General features: G+C 50.4%; 1 protein-coding gene across 1 annotated transcript in view; it reads right to left on the bottom strand.

Annotated features, from left to right (window-relative positions):
* Nucleotides 1-281: 281 nt before the first annotated feature.
* PSD2 (pleckstrin and Sec7 domain containing 2) overlaps nucleotides 282-16,859 on the bottom strand; it is a 37,307-nt gene continuing 20,729 nt past the window's right edge. The window contains exons 9-14 of the mRNA XM_041488003.1: nucleotides 14,106-14,296; nucleotides 12,947-13,017; nucleotides 6,171-6,328; nucleotides 4,708-4,852; nucleotides 3,532-3,675; nucleotides 282-1,990 (exon numbers count right to left, since the gene is read on the bottom strand). Of these exons, the coding sequence (XP_041343937.1) occupies nucleotides 1,784-1,990; nucleotides 3,532-3,675; nucleotides 4,708-4,852; nucleotides 6,171-6,328; nucleotides 12,947-13,017; nucleotides 14,106-14,296 (916 nt within the window). The 3' untranslated portion in view covers nucleotides 282-1,783. The remainder of the gene's footprint in view (nucleotides 1,991-3,531; nucleotides 3,676-4,707; nucleotides 4,853-6,170; nucleotides 6,329-12,946; nucleotides 13,018-14,105; nucleotides 14,297-16,859) is intronic.

Below are 16,859 nucleotides of genomic sequence, written 5' to 3'. Positions count from 1 at the left end.
GACACATCTGGGATGCACCAGGTGGAGGGAAGAGTTACTTGAATGTGTTCCCAAAGCAGCCCATCTATCCACACCTGCTCCAGAGCCATCCAAGAGGATGGGTGGGCTGGTACCCACTTGTGGAAAGGAATTGATGCTTTCTGGGGCTGTCTGTCCATAGGATCTTGGCTTTGCTGCATCAGGTGCTGGTGCATATCTGAATCAGCCTGGCCTGCTGGTGCTGTGAAATCTGGGATCAATCCAGCACATGGTGGAACAATGCTTCAGACCAATTCTCTTTACCAACAGGTTCAGTTTTATTGTTATTCCTTTTTTACATGATTCTTAGTGCATCATTTCAAATAAACTATCAAACTGTACAAAGAAACAGAGATAAAAGAAGAGGCGATAAAGTTGAGAAGAGGTTTTTAGTGTCATGAACCGTCATGGAAAACAGTAGTCCATAGGCTCTCAAACATTGAAGGTCCAAATAAATCTAATTTTGTTTGTTTAAAAAATGCTGCAAAATATAAACAATAAATGACTGTAATTAGCAGCTACAAGATCCTTCAAAACTGGAACTTGATTACTGTGAACGCACCTAGGGGAAAGAAAAGCAATCTGAGATAAAGGATCAAACGAAACAGTGAAATAAATAAAGTGTGGGAGGACAGTCGTGGCATTGAAATGCAGAGGAATCACTTCAGCACAACAGTAAATCATTGGACCACAGACAGCAGAAAGGAACAGAAACACAATTCCCACTTAAAAGAGTACAGCATGTGCATCGCAGGATGGAGGAATACAGCAGGGAGGGGCAGTGGGATCACTCCTGCACACAAAGGTTCCACTGGAGCTTGCGCACGGCTCCACTTGTGCCTCGAACCCAGAGTGGTGGATCCCCCGGATGCCAAACTAGCAGCCACTTGGGCAGTTTGTCTGAATAAGCAGGAGTGGGAGAGCGATGTTTCACAGCAAAGCCAGGTGGGATTTCCATTCGAGTAAAAAAAGGAGAAAAAGAAACAAAAAAGATACACAGCTATTCCATTTTTTTAGAACATCCTGGTGGGCTGGTCAGACCCTCCACGTCCCTAGTGTCTTCCCCAGGCAGCTTGCCTTCACTTGCACACTGAGGTTAAAAACCCAGGTTAAAGTTTCCTTATATATATATATTTATTTATATATATTCATATGTATATATATATATATATAAAAAGGGTAAGGTGACAGAGGACCCTTCAGGCTTCTCCTGCCATGGGCAGGTGACATTCCCACGTCGCCGTGCTGAAGGCGCCTCTCGCCCGCTCGGTGACCAGCTCACGACACCGTCCTGTCACGCCGAGCTCCTCGTGGGGCAGGGACGTGCCCCTGCCATCCTGTGCCCTTCTCTGGGAGAGCTGGTGGTGCCACAGACGTCGTCTCGGCTCAGTTTCCTGCATGCCAGGGACTGTGACCATGAACTGCTGGGGACTCCAGGGAGGGAAGGAGAGAGACAGGGCTGGTGGAGGAAAGAGCGACCCAGCCCTTGAAGAACCAGCATATCCCTTTGTTGTGCAGGCTGCAGCAGGAGGGAAAGAAAAGCCACTGGTGCAGTTGGGAATGAAGAAGAGATGATGCTGAAATGCCAGAGCATTGTCAGAGAGTGTCAACTAAAGCTTCTTTGATTTCTTTCACTAGAGCAATCCCCATGTCATACATGTCTACAGTTTTGCTCATATAATTTCCTAAGTAAAATTGTGCTCATCAATCTAAGTCCAGGAGCGCAGAGCATCGCCGGTTCATCCCCCTGTGCACATGTTCCTTGTTAAGTGTTCTGCTCTAAAATGTCCTTTTCTGCCTTACAGCTGAGGGACATGTGCCCTTGGCTCAAGGAAGGGCTGGAATGTGTCTTCCGCAAAGCGATGTCATCGGCTTCCACCTTGAAGAAACTGGTCTCGATCCTCTCCAGGTCATCTGTCCCCACTTTTATCTTCATGCACAGCAGGTTGATGTATGTCTCATAGCGGCTCTTCTGCAGGGAAAGAGGGAACAGAGAGCCTGGGAACAGGGACAGGCCATGGTGTGTGTGGCACACAGAAACAATTCCATCAGCTACTGCAGGAAAACCCATCCTATACCATCAGCATCCCACTAATCACGCCCCACAAATTTAACCCCAGCACAAGCCTGGTCTGTGCAAAGACTGATTGTTTGAAGGTCTGAGAAGAAACGTGGGTGTGGGTCTGTGTAAAACTCTCCAGTTGCTTTTACAGGTCTCGGCTGCCACTGTGACTGTATAAGGAGGATACTGGGGGCAAGATGAGATCAACAGACCTGCTGCTTCCCGATTTAGGAGCTCACCTTGATTGGTTAAAATACTGCTGCTTGTCATTTTTCCATCCAGTGGTTCAGTTACTCTGCTGAGTTGTGCCCCCAATGCTCCTCACAGAGCACAGCATAAAGGGAGGCATCCTCTCTGCCTGGATCCTGTGCTCCAATGCTAGATGGGATCTTTTTGAGGGCTTGTATAATACCCATCCTTTCTCTTAACATCTCAGAGGCAGCCTGTGCTGGCTTCTTTGTCAGCACAAAGAAACAAGCATTTCTGGAGCACATCTCATAAGACAGATGAGATGAATTATGCCCTGGAAGTGCCAGCTTCTCCTTGAAGACTGAAAAGGCAGCCCAGAGAAAAGCTCAGATAGAGACTTCTCTGCAGGCATCCAAAACCACATGCAGGAAAAAGGGAGGCAGCAACAACTATTTGGAAAGTTAGTACAAAGACAAGGGAACCAGCAGCTGGGAGCTGTGGCTTTGGAGACTCAGGTATTACACAAAAGGATGGTGCAGCCCTGGCATGAGGGAGGTGGGACATTTCCATCCTTAGTGATTTTTGGGGCTTGGCCACTAAACGGCACACTCAGTCTGGGCTAAGACTAGGAATAATCCAAATTCCTGCTGGAAGCAAGACTAGAGGCCTCCAGCAGTCCCTTCCCACTGACAACCATGTGGCAGGAACCACACCTTCTGCTCAACTCTCACAGGAACAAAATACTCCATTTCTCCCACAATTAAATGCTTCTTAGACTTTACAGGGAGTTAAAACTTATGTACATGCATCCTCGAAGGGTCTGTAACCAGCTGTAACACTGGGTTTGGCTTTATTTACAAAAATGGTTGCAGCAAAACAGGATTAATTCTCCCAGGGATTCCTTTTGCTTTTTATTGATGTTGCTGAAAAAGACTGAGTCACACTGAGAACTGAACCACTCTCGTACTTGGGACCTGAGGAAATGTCAAAATATGGCACAGCAAAGGAAGACTTTCTCTTGTCAGTTTTCCCCTCCTCTGGTTAGAAATCACAGAGGGAAAGAAATGGCTCTTATTTCTTTTTTCAGCTGCAGTGCAAAACAGTGAGGCTGGTTGCTGCCCCAAGACCCCCATCCAGTTGGGAGCCCTTGTCCTTCTCTCTCCTTTCGTGCTCTCCCAGACTCACAGCACCCACTCTGGAGCTCTGCCCTCCTCAATCAGCCAAGGTACCATTTATCACAGAAAAGATGAAAGTTCCTTTACCTCAAATATTAGGTAATGTTCTTTGAGTCTGTATTCCTCAGCCTCTTTTGACTTGAGGCTCTTCTCTACAGGATGTAATTTATGCTCTGCTAATTCGTCTGCAATCTGCTTCATTTTATTTTCATGAGACCTCAGCTGTTCCTCCTGCCGAGAGAAGCGTGTCAGGTATTAAAACGTGGGAGTGCAGCACCCAAGTGCTCCTCCTGCCTGTGGCTGGGGGAACTCTCTCTGCAAGGGCGCGAGCTCAGCCACTGTGCTGAGCCAAAGGTGTGTTGTGCACTTGCAAATTCATCTGATAAGGAGCAGCTCAAACACAGGTATTGGAGTAAGAGCAAAACTCGGGTATCTCAAGTGCCAAGGGTGGATTTCTTTGGCACTGAGGCATCTTTGGCATCATAAGCACAGAATGCTCCTGTAACATGCATCCTGTAAGAGCCAGGCAGAAGCAGTGCTGTCCCACGAGCTGCTCATCCTGCTCTTTTCAGAGACAGAAGCACCCTCCCCATCTGGGCTCTGACAAAGGTGACCATCTGGCCACATTTGTCTCAGCAGACAGCAGCTGTGTCTCTGCCCTGACATTTCAGGCTGTCCTCCCCTTTGCTGGGGGGCAGTGGCAGTGTGTCCCTAGGTTTTGGTAGTGCTAAGGCATGTTTGGCCTTCCCTGGAAAGGGAAACAAAAGCTACTCTTTGGATGGCAGCTGCTCTTGGTTAGCTGAGCCTGGTGCACTGTGCTCCCTTGTTTCCAAAGCTTTCCCTACTGACTGGAACTCAGACATCCCTTTTGTCTGTGGGTTTTGAGCTCCAGAAACAAGAGGATGCCATGATATAAACCAAACCTGTTGGGCTCTGCAGCATCAGCTCTGGAGCTATTCTGCTGTTTCCACTCCAGCAACAGGAAGGTGCTGGGATGTGATGGGCAAAGAGCAATAAACAACCAGAACCAACAGGAAGGTGTGTGCATAGGGCTGCTTATAGCCGTTGCAAAAGGAGCACTGGCCACATGCCAGGATTTTCCACATCTGTCCAAGCTGCCCACTCCACTCCCCTGTTCCTGCACGGAGCACCTGAGTGTGTCCATCAGGCAGGAACAGGGGGAGCTGCAGATGGGCTCACCCTGAGCTGAAGGGCTTGCTGAGCACTGGGCACCCCTCCACCACTCCTTCTCTCACACATTACCTGGCACAGCTTTGTCATGGATGAAGGCAGGAGCGGGCGGCAGAACTTCTTCATGGAGCAGATTGCAGCTGGGAAGGCTGGAGCAGAGAAAATGGCAGCAACAAGGTTGATCCGCAGGATCCAGGAGAGCATTTCTTCCTTACTTCTGTTATGGAGCAGGGGAGAAGAGAAGGGAGTCTGTAAATGCTCTTGAACCAGGACCAGACAACAGCTGACAACAGCCCTGGAGCCACCCACGCTCAGGAAGGCCATTGGTGGCCTTGCTTTGATGCCACTTCTGTGCCAGGTTATGAACAGAGGGAAGCACTGTCTAACTGGGTCCTCTAGAGTGCCCTGATGATTTCAGGGCTGCTGTCTGCCTCTTGAAGCCTGGGCAGTCCTGCCCTTCTCATCAGCTCTGGTTGTATTCCTGAGGAGCTGTGGAGAGGCCAGAGCCAAGGAGGTCCTGCTCTTAGGAGAGTGAGAGCCACACAGCAGAGGTTCCACAAAGCAGGATGTCATTTATGTCATTTGTGAGACACTGCCCAGGGTCTCCAGTGTTTCCTTCATCAAATATGTCCAGACACTGCTTCCCCAAGCCTTCAAGTGGGTGTTTGCTGCACTAATTCAGATGTCAAGCTTTAGCTTGCCATTAGTACCCCAGCCCCACAGACAATGTCACCTCTCTCAGCAGAAGACATGAAAAACATGAGACAGAAGATGACTTCATCACACTTGACACTTACCAACACCATAACACTCCTCAGCAATGGACTCAGGTAAAACATCTACCCTGGCTGGGGAAACTGCTTTAAAGAGGTTTAGACAGTTTCCCCATCAAAAGCTGACAAGGGGAATCATCACCTGCACCACACAGATATTCTCCCCTCCAGAATACACCAACAGAAGTTAGCAAGAGGAGCCCTTTCACTCAGCCCAGCACATCCCAGCCTGTCGCCCTGTTCTTTTGAGTTCTTCTAAGCCTACTGATGTTTACATTCTTGTAAAGAACTTTCGCACATGCTTTTCTGTAAATACTTAGTTTTGCATTCTTTTCTGGAGAAGAAATTTGATGGACTGTTGGTTTGTCCAGTGTCATTGGAGAGGTGGCACTGTCACCCCCCAATCCACTGTCACTTTTGAAAATCTATAAATGTTGAAGTCAGAATTAAACTTCCCTTTTTTTCACCTTGGAGAATTCAGTGTCCGCATCTTTCTATTTCATGTCCTAGAGTGACACCAGCCCATCCTGCTTAGATTGCCTTGGTGACAGCTGGGAAGGACCTTAAGGACTGGCACAAAGCTACCAAGAAACTGTGACCTATGAGCAAATGCTTTGCACAGCCCTGCAGAAATGACCGTCAGCCCCTTCCTCCCGCAGGTGTGCCCCTAAGGCGTGTGCTGGTCTGGCCAGGTCAGGCAGTCTGGCAGGGGCTGGAGGTCGGGCTGCCCACCCAGGCACTGCAGGGAGGGCTGGGACTCACGGGGCCTGGAAGAGGAAGACTCTCCAGTCAGCTGTCTTCAGCTTGAGCACGTTGGACTTCTTGCTGTAGTCAGAGGCTTTTGTGGCTAAGGCGTGGTGCACGCGGATGGCGTTTTTCAGATCCACTTCAGAGAGGTCTTTGTCAGGTTTATATTCATCCTGTGAAGAGGAACGTTAATTGGATAATGACAACACTAACATTTGTGGGATGCTTTAATGAACCTGCCTTTCTCCCTGTGCTATAATCACAGAGTGCCGAGACCAGGAAAAGCACTGCTTTGTACAGTAAATGCTAGGAGCTGATAATGATAATAATTAACATCTGGCAACTGCTTCCATCATTAAGTTCACTGGGAAGATGTAAAGAAGGAGATGAAAGTTTTAAACATAATTATCAATAGTTATTTCTAACACAGCACACGCCTGAGGCTTTGTGGGGAGGCACAAAGCAGGGCCAGGTTTCTGCAGAGCTTCCCCCCAGTGCAGAGCTCAAACCAGGATGCAATTCCCAATCAGGAGAGGATATCAACGAGCACCTGTCCTGGTGCTGCATCTTCAAAGACTCATAGAAAGGTTTGGGCTGGAGAGGGTTTCAAAGTTCATCCCATTCCAACCCACTGCCATGGGCAGGGACACCTCCCACCATCCCAGGCTGCTCCAAGCCCCATCCAGCCTGGCCTTGGGCACTGCCAGGGATCCAGGGGCAGCCACAGCTTCTCTGGGCACCCTGTGCCAGGGCCTCAATACCGTCATAGGGAAGAATTTTTTCCTTATATCTACCTAAATTTCCTCTCTTTCAGTTCAAAACCCTTTGCTCCTTGTCCTATCACTACAGCTGTGTGTGGAGGAAGGTAGCCCTGGAGCAGCAGCATCCCTGCAGCCAGTGCATCTCTGTACAGGTGAGGGGGCCTGTGGGCAGTCTGAGTGTGGCCCCCCTGAAGCAGGTTTGGTCTCCCTTTAGTACACGTGCTCCTTTGGCATGATCTCCCCTGTAATTCATTAGACTGGCACTTGCAAATTGCAGCAGCATTCCCTGTATTCCTGCTTTACTTTCTCCACTTCACACAAGCAGGGAATGTAGCAGTAACTATATGTGTTTCTATTTTATAAAAAGATAGAAAACACCAAACATGGGACTCTGAAATGATGATCTTGGCACAGCACCTTTTAGGGAAAAAAGTTCAGTCAATCCTATGTTTACCCTATTACTTTCCCAGTCACTTAATGCAGTATCCTGCCTCTCACTCTGCATCCTTGCCAGCCCAACTAGTTGGATGGTGGGATGGCAGGGATGGACAGATGGATGCTTGGATAGGTGAAAAAAGAGCCTGGTGAAAGCAAACCACCTGGCTAAAGCAAACCACCACCCCAGCCATGTTAGAGGCCATGCCAGGACAGGGTGTCCCTGGAAGGCCCTGCCTTGCCCTGATGATTACAGTGCTACAGGATTAATGTGCTCTATATTCTGCTTTCCTTGACTGCCCTGGGCTGTCAGCACCAGGGCAGGTCTGTGTCGTGATGATGGTCTGTATGTCCCAAGCTTTCCTTTGCTTCCAAGCCAGAACTGTTCTGCAGATTTGCAAAAAGATGTTTGTTTTCTATTTCCCATGTCCCAGTGGTAAAAACGCAGCTGTTCAGGGAAAAGCTGTGCTGCAGCCTCTGGGATGGTAACCCTGGGCAGTGGGGCTGTTCTCTGCTGTAGGGGCAGAAAGGTTTCCTCTCTGCTGCTCTTGAGAGCACTGAGGACCAGCACTCCCCAGCCCACGGATGTGGCTCACTCAGCTCTTGCTCCTGATGCTTCTGAAGCCTTTCTTCCCTCATTTTTCAAAGCAATCATCCTGCCCAGGAGAGTGGTTGCCATACTGTGCTCGTCATCATATGAAACTTGGCCTGGTACAAAAAAATGCCATGGGCCCACCCACAAATGTGTGGCACAGCATCCTGGGGATGGTGAATCCCAAAGAAAAGCCCTGGCTTTCCAGCAGAGGAGGGCTGGGTGCTGCAGGCATCCTGTGTTTGGGGAGACACTCAGGTGGGCAGTACAGATGACTTTGCCATCGTGGTGATTTCAGTAGCCAGAGGGATGGGCCATCAGCCTTTTTTGCAAAGAAAAACAAATGCTTTGCCTTGTGAAGACCTAATGTGTTACCCCACTGCAAGAGAAATATCTGCTTGAAGAAGACATTGCTGCTCGGGCTTTACATATTATAGAGAGACTTCAACTGGGGATATTTTTCTGAGGCTGAAGCTCTCTGGATTTGAATAAATCTGACTGCGCTGTCCATGATCTCTTATTTCAAAATAAGCTTTCTGAAAATACAGCGCAAAATAGCCCAGCTTAATGGCGTGTGACAAGAGGAAACTGCCACAGCTGCTGAGAGCTTTGACTAATGCAGATCCTCATCTTGAATGGAATCATCAAGTACTGCCTCCGTGGATTTCAGGCTCTCAGGCATCAATGCTGGTGCAAGGAAAAATCCAATCTTCTTTTTCTAATGCTGGGCCCAGTAAATCAAGGTGAGGCTGAAGCAGGAAGCAGGGGAAGCAGGTTCTCTCTTCCTTCTCCTTGCTGTTCACAGGAGTGAGCGGTGCTGGAGGCTCCCTGCTTGGGATGGCTCTTCCAGGAGGCTCATCCCAATGCCAGGTGGTCACAATGGCACATCTGGCTGATAATGCTGGGAGATCCCAGTGCCTTTGGGTCACTGTCCCCTGCTGCCTACCCCTGTGAGCAGATCCACAACTAATCTCAAAGCTTGTTTTGCCAAGAAAAGGCAAAAGCTCTTGTGCCTGCCTTTGTAGGGCACCTGGATGGGGTGGCAGAGCCCAGTGTATGAGTTCTGCTGCCCTCTCCTCTGGCCTCAGAACCAGCCCTGAGCCCTGCTGGGAATATGGACATGGACCGACAGATATTCCTCATGCTCTGGCTTGTGAGTGGCTTTTCCTCTTCTTTCCTTTCTTCACATCTACCATCCTAAAAAAAACATTTAATTAGGAAAATTAACTCCTGTGTCCTTTTCAGTCTAGGCAAGGTCTTGGCCTTCCCCAGAGCACCTGGCAAGTGTCTGCCTGCATGGGACAGCACCTGTGGCTCAGGGCTGTGCTGAGCCCCTTCCTGGTTGGGGACAGGACCTGTGGGAAGACCTGCACCCTTTCAAGCACTTCTGTATAAAAGCACCTCATGCTTTATAGCTCTCCATCATTTTTCATAACCCCCCTCTATGTGTGGTGATTACGGGTTATTATCCCCATTTCACAGAGGTGAAGTAAGTTGCCAAAGGCCATGGAATGAGTCAGTGCCCAGAGCAGATTAGTGCACAGGAGAGGTGTGCCCTGCTCCCAAGCCTGCATTTCTTCCTCCAGACTCTGCTGCATCCCTTTAGGGGATCAAGCAATTGCTTCAGCAGACTGTGCTGGAACATGCTGATCCAGCAATTAACACCAGCGAGTCAATGACATGTGACATCTCTTCATCAGGCTTATGGCTGCTGCCTGAATTGCTTCTGTCAGACTGACTTCCACCTGTCCACCCACCCTTCTGCCTGTGTTATGTCCACCTCTCTCTGTATCTGACCATTCCTCCTTTTTATACACCCACCTACCCAGCCCCTCCTTCCTCCCACCTTCCCTCTACCTCTCAGTTACTCAACTTGCCCCTCAAAACCAAATGGAGTTCCCTGTTCAACTTACATGAATTTACTATTAAAGCCTAGATCCTTAATTTGGTCTGAGCAGAAAAGTGGAACAAGCTGAACCTGTGCTCCATGGCATCAGGCGCTTCTGAAAGCAGTTACTTTCTCTGTCTTCCCATCAGAAAATCTTCCCCAGTGGTTTATGCTCATCCAAGGTTCTACTTTATGTTTTTCTGCAGTTGTCTTCTGCTGAGAGCTTGGGAGGCTGGCACACCACTTCCTTCCTGTATTGTGCAATTCCTTTGTTCTGCGAACCACCCCGCAGGCAAGAAATGACACCAAGGATCCAGAGGGCAGGTGGATGTTTATCCACTCTCTGTTGTGGTGCTGGGAATGTTTGCAAGTGACAGGGCAAGGACTTTGTCTTCGTGTTCTCATCCTTCTGTCCTGTCTCTGCAAGCCTGACAGACGCTGTCTATAGGCAAGCCCAAGGAATTCCCTGGAGAGGATTATAATACAGTCTGGCAGCAGCTCACGAGTAAGAAACCCCTCTTTCCCCAAATCCTTTGCCCAAACATTCCTTTGGTTTATTTTTGTTGTTGTTCTAAATGCTACTTCCTTGGGGCATCCTTGGCAATTCTGGTCCCTCCTGCTAATTACACATCAGTCATGGCTCTTATTTATCAGACACTTTCATAACACAGCCAAATCTTGGGTGTTTTGTTCCTGCAGTCCTTGTCCATAAAGAAAGCCCTCAGTCTCTGAACCACTTGATCCTGAAGGTCATTGAGATAAGAGCATTGATCTCCTCACTGCCACGTCAGCCTCATCCTTGCTCTCTTTTTAAATCCTAAACACCTCAGGAAAACATAATGAACTTTGTTAATGAGTAGTCACTGCTGCAAGCCTTGCGCAGCAAAGAACCCCCAGCCCCTGTGCCCCAGCAATGACAGTCAGTTGGCTTCACGGCTCCTTCTACTGCCAGGGAGGAAAATTCCATCCTGAAAAGGTATTTCATTCTCAATATATACCCTCTCAGCAGACTCATCCCAAGAGAAGTCCTTGGTAGAAAATTCATTTAGATCCAAATGGTTCTGCGATAGTTGAAATGTCTTTTTTTTTCCCCCACAGAAAAAGTGTCATACAGTGAAATGCTGATGGTAACTGTACAAGTTAAATCCTCTTGTGTAAGCCATAGGTCAGCATGAGGACTCTGGTGGACTCCATGTGAAGATGTGTAATGAGACAAGGACTGAGGGGTGAGAAGTGCTGCTGGCTTGAAGAACACCACACTTAGAGGGCTGGAGGAGATCTGGGCTCCCCTGTGTGCTGCAGCTTCCCTAAGCTGCAGGAGAGAGTGGCACAGCTGTAAAAACACCACTGGGCTAAGAGCAACCCACACTGGGAATGAGGATCCACTGCTGCCAGATTTCTGCTGGCTTTTGACGTGTGCCATAGGACCTGGCGAAACACGAGAGGCATTGGGGTGTGCTATGAGCTCTGAGTCACAACTCCCTGCTGCCCCGAGGACCTTTCTGCTTCTCTTATATAATCCACTGTTTGTTTACTCTCATTGCTGTGGAGATAATGCTGCAATAGGCAGGAGCATCTACCCACGGGGAGTGCTGCTCCAGCAAGGTGAGTTCAATGGGTTACTGCACAGCATGTGTGGCTCAGGTAGTTCAGACTAGTTCAGTGGGTTATGTTGATGATGAACAGACATTTGGCATCCTGGGCTGCTCACACTGACATTGAAGTGAGCCCCTATCCAGTCTCCTCAGAAAAGACTTTCTAGCAAATCCTCCAAGCATCCAAGTGCCAGAGAGCTGAATGTTAGAGTATTCAGGGAAACTATTCCATGGTGACTTTGTGTCCCCCAAGGACCTGGGAATTACACTTGTGTTGACTGAAGGAGGCTACACAATGAACAGAGATGGAGAGAGGCACAGAGTGTCACTTGATGGCCCATGGAAGGACCCAGGTCATCAAGGTTCTGAAGAATATAAATTTTCAGCATAGAACCATGGAATCACAGAATCTTCTGAGCTGGAAGGGACCCACAAAGACCACCAACTCTAACTCCTGGCCCTGCACAGGACACCCAACAATCCCACCCTGTGTCTGACAGCCTTATCCAAATGCTGGGCCTGATGTCCCCAGGGCACAGATGTGCCTCCTGGCTGCCAGGGCACTGCTGATTCATATTCAACTGGCCATCAACCAGGACTCCCAGGTCCCCTTCCACAGCTGCTCTCCAGCCTCTCATTCCCCAGTCTGTCTGTGCATCCAGGATTACCCTGTCCCAGGCGCAGAATCCAGCACTGCCTTTGTTAAACTTCGTACATTCAATGATTGCCCGGGCCTCACATTTGTCAGGGTCTCTCTGCAGGGCCTTTCCTTTGAGGGAGTCAATAGCCCCTCTCAGTCTAGTATTGCCTGCAAACTTACTCAGTATTCCCTTGAGTCCTGTGTCCAAGTCATTTATGAAGATGTTGAAGAGCACAGGGCTGAGGATGGAGCCCTGTGGAACCCCACCAGTGACAGGTCACCAGTCTGATGTCACCTCAGTCACTGTCACCCTTTGTGCCCAGCCTGTGAGCCAAGTGCTCACCCATCACAGGATGTGTTTATCCAGCTGTGTGCTGGACATTCTGTCCAGAAGGATCCTGTGAGAGACAGTATCAAAAGCTTTAGTGAAACTCAGAGATATTACATCAGCTGGCTTCCTATGCCAGACTCAATAAAGTTGTGCTTAATCAGATCTATGCCAGCAAATAGAACTATAGGCAGGATAGGACTGCTCAGATGCTCCATCTCTTCACCTTCCTGTTTCATTTCTCCCCAACATCCTATTCCACCTATCCATATCATCTGTTCATTCATCCTCCCCTCCAGCTCCTACTTGCTGGGATCTTTCTGCAGAAATCTGTGTTTCCTCTTTCATGCTTCTTCCTCCAGGGTTCCCTTTGAGGCTGTGAATAGTGCCCTGAGCACGAACACCACAAGATGTGAGCACCCTCCAGCTCTGGTCTCTGGAGGAGCTCTGTCGATGTCCATGCATGAGTTAGAACATGGATTCACCTCTGCCTGGGTGTGTGGCTGCATGACTGCTTTGGAGACAGCAAAAAGGAAAGTCCCCCGTGGTTACCTTTTGTAAATAAAGGACGGTCCCCTTAAGCACAGCATAAAATTTCTTCCAACCTCTTCTTCCTCTGGGAGCTAAAAAAGAAAGAACATTTGATTTTACATGTCTACCAGTGCTGCTTGACCTTCCAGGCACACCCAGTCCTTCTCCTGACCCACCAGAGGCTCTCACTGATGCCCAGAGCTCCCACACCTTCAGGCTATTGCTCACCCTGTGAGCAGGGACAGGTGTTTGTGGGACAATGGCTGGGCTCTGCAGCCTCCCAGCAGGAACACAAGCAGATCAGAGCTAGACATGAGCTGATACAGGGCTACCAGTGGACACCTGGAAATCTCTGCTCCTCCAAACCCAGGTTCATGTTCCTTGGACCTAATGCTTGGAGAGCAGAGACATTCCTTGAGCTCTTCAGCTTGGAATTGAGCAGCTGGATAAGGCAGCTTCTGCTCCCCTGAGGAGGGAGCATTACCATCTTGATGGGTTTGGGGACAGGGAGCTTGGCAGAAGCTGGAGAGGGGTGGGAGGTGAGGGCCATCCACATCACCACCAGACAGCTGATCCTCCAAGCACGGGCTATTAAGAAGGTGCTGGAAGCAAGGAAGGCCTTTGGTGGTAATCTCTACTCAAGACTTTTTAATCAGCTGCAGTGACTGGGCCAATCATATCAATTAGCAAAAGGAATTACCCAAGGTTTAATTAATCTCTGCTCATTAACAGCTCCCAAATACCTTTACCTTTCCTGTAATGCCATGTGCTGGTAGCAGAGCTATGGGTGTTCCGTTGCCCAGCCAGCACATGGCAGGACATGGACAGGAGCAAAGCTTGGCAGGCCAGATTGTCCCCAGAGTCAGGGCTGGAGTGGACAGCTGCTGAGGAACCAGCCTTCCCCCATTGCTCAGAGACTGGGATTTGGGGGATGGAAGACCAGGTCTGTCTGGGTTAGATTCCTTGGCAGTGAGAAGGGAACACTGAGGCTTCCTGAAAACACTCCTACCTACAAATGCCTCAAAACGCCCTCCTTTTCCTCTGTCCTAGCACTTATGGGGATCTTTCCAGTGATGCCTGGGATGTGGTGAGGAAATGCCTTCACCAGGAGAGTCAGGGCAAGGCTCTGGGACTGCCTGGATCACCTCTCCTGTCCCTGTCCCTGTCCCTGGTCACGTACTTCTCTTCCCATCCATGTCTGCGTGGGTTTTCCGGGTGAGGACGCCGTGCTTGTAGGTGACAGCGTTCAGCGCCTGGGGGATGTCCAGGAAGGGGTTGCTGCTGTCAACAATCCTCGTCACCTTCTTCGCACTGGCTCCGAATTTGTCATCTACCAGCTCCGAGAGGGATTTCCTCAACTCGTCCTCGTCACTTGGAAACAGAATCAGAGAAGAGACTCAGCGGAGGAGATGTGGGTTTGGTCACAATGCAAAGCAGCCCTACTTGCTTTGGGTTTAGAGTTTTTATTTACAGGACTGGTCAGAGAAATAACAAGGAAGGAGATGTCAGGACCATAACACAGAGAGTGCCAATAGTGGGGTCTGAGCTGGTAGGAGTGTGGGTGGCAGGTAACTGTCCCAGTGGTCCCACTGTGAGGTCACTCAGAACAGGTAGGGGACTCTGTGCTTGTCTGAACACCAAGAAACTGCAGACATCCCATGCTGACACTGCACATATTTCACAGGAAAAGCCTTCAATTCTGTGTCCTAAAGCCAGAGCTTAAGGAGGACTTTTGCTGAAGACCAAGGTATTACCAGCATTCCTCAGCTGCTCAGAGGCAATGCCAGGGGCTCCTAGACAGTGAAGCACCTTTAGGAATGTCCTCTGCATCTTTGAGGAACAGAATATCTGCAGACATTTGGGAGATGAACCTACTCTGGCACAAGGAAAGCAGAACTTGTATGGGAAGTGGTAGTTCCCAGTGTTCCTGGGACATGAAGAAGAAAGAGCAAACAGGGCTTTTCCGCCCTGTCTGACACATGTCAGTGTCTAAATGGGATGAGTGGTCACCTCAGGTTGCAGATCAGGTTGGGACCTCAGCTGAGGACTGACCCTCAGTGAATCCACTGGCTGGGATATGAGCAGTAAAACACAGTTCCTCACCTGCAGCAAGCAGATGGCCAAAGCATCTGACACCTCTTAGAAGAGAAGGATGATTTCTCAGCCCTCAGCTCCCACAGGAGTCCTGGGGCTCAGGCAGAGCCCAGATACTGTTCCTGGGTGTGGAGATACTGGGGCTCAGGTGTTTGGGCTGCACCCCTCTGTGCTCCTTGATGTTGGTCACATACCTCCCTGTCTGGTGGGATCTGTGGGCAAGGGCATCTCCTTCCCTGGGATGGACAAGGACACAAGGCAGAGGCCAGCAGAGACAAGAGGATCCTGGCTGTGCAAGGTTATGACTCAATGCCAGGTCTCTGACAGAAAACCAGGTTCCCTGTGCCAGGGATTCCCTGACCCAGGTCCACCGTGTCAGGGGGCATCTGTCCCCCTGCAGAGGAGCTGAGGGCTCTGAGCCTGCAGCCCAGCAGGACACCCTGCAGCAAGGCAGGCCCCAGGCCAGCTGGGATGAGTGAAGGGATGTGGGGATACAGCGGGGTGTGGGGGTGAAGAAAGGCAGGAGGGAGCTGGATGCCACTGACTGGAGACGCCCTGCGGCAGCGGGACCCCAGCAGAATGACATTCCCGGCAAGGTGACACCCCTGGGACTCTGGCAGAGTGACATCCCCAGGACCCCAGCAGGGTGACATCCCTGGCAGGGTGACATCTCCGGGATGTGCTTGAGCAGGGTGACATCCCCGGGATGCCGGCAGGGTGACATCCCCGGGATGCCGGCAGGGTGACAACCCCGGGATGTGCTCGAGCAGGGTGATATCCCCAGCAGGGTGACAACCCCGGGATGTGCCCGAGCAGGGTGATATCCCCAGCAGGGTGACATCCCCAGGATGTGCCAGGCAGGGGCAGTGCTGGCAGGCGTTGTGTAAGCACAGATGCGCTCCTGCTGAGCTGCCCTCGCACAAAGCAGCCCGCAGCTCCCTCTCGCGACAGAGCCCACGCGTGACCGGCACCGCCGCGTCACGCAGGGAGTCACCGGGAGGATCCAACCCGCTCCTGATGCTTTGTTTGGTCCGGGAAATACAAGGAAGAGAGCAGGTGATGGCACAGAAGGTCCTGCTCTCTCCGGAGACAAGAGGTCCAAGATTGAGGAGAGAGGAGAGGAATGTCCCCTGTGCCAGTTTAAGAGCCTGCCACGGGCTTCCCCTGGAGAGACACTGGATTGGGGACCTCGCTGATGATCCTGGCCTGTGCTCTGAGTGAGGAGCAGGGGAAGAAGGACTGAGGAAGGTGCTGTGTGACCCTGTGATGCAGCCCACCCTGCCAGCTGCTTCCAGGCTCGTTTCAGGGTAACAAATGATGATCTCATCGAACTTTGGATGGCATAAAAAAGAGGGGTACGAGGCCGCCGCTGAGGGCCGGGAGCAGCCGGGTGCTGCTGGGGCTCCGGGCGGTGAGCAGGAGCTGCAGGAGCAGCCGGTGGGTCCTGGCAGGAGCAGAGGGCAGGAGCAGCCTGGGCTGTGTAACAGCGGCACGGTGAGGAGGCCACGAGAAGTGATCGCCTGCTCTGCACTCCCTGCGTCCTATCGTGATACAGCAAACAGTGCCGGGCCCCAGCACAGCGCACGGCATCAGCGAGGGGAGAGGCTGCAGCTGAGGCCAAGAAACCTGGGGGCTGGAGCACTTGCAATGTAAGAAACAGCTGAGAGAATTGGACTTGTTCAATCTGCAGAAGAGATGGACTTGGGGGACCTCGTGGCAGCCTTGTGTGAGAGGACAAAGCTGGGCTCTTCACTGTGGTGCATGGCACAAGGACAAGAGACAGTGGGCAGAAGTCAAAACATCACAGATGAGAAAATGCCACTCTCATAATAATAAAGTA

Source organism: Pyrgilauda ruficollis, unplaced genomic scaffold (assembly GCF_017590135.1).
Source record: "Pyrgilauda ruficollis isolate IOZ18807 unplaced genomic scaffold, ASM1759013v1 scaffold86, whole genome shotgun sequence".
In the NCBI taxonomy this organism is placed as follows: Eukaryota; Metazoa; Chordata; class Aves; order Passeriformes; family Passeridae; genus Pyrgilauda; species Pyrgilauda ruficollis.
This window is presented reverse-complemented; position numbering and strand designations above follow the sequence as displayed.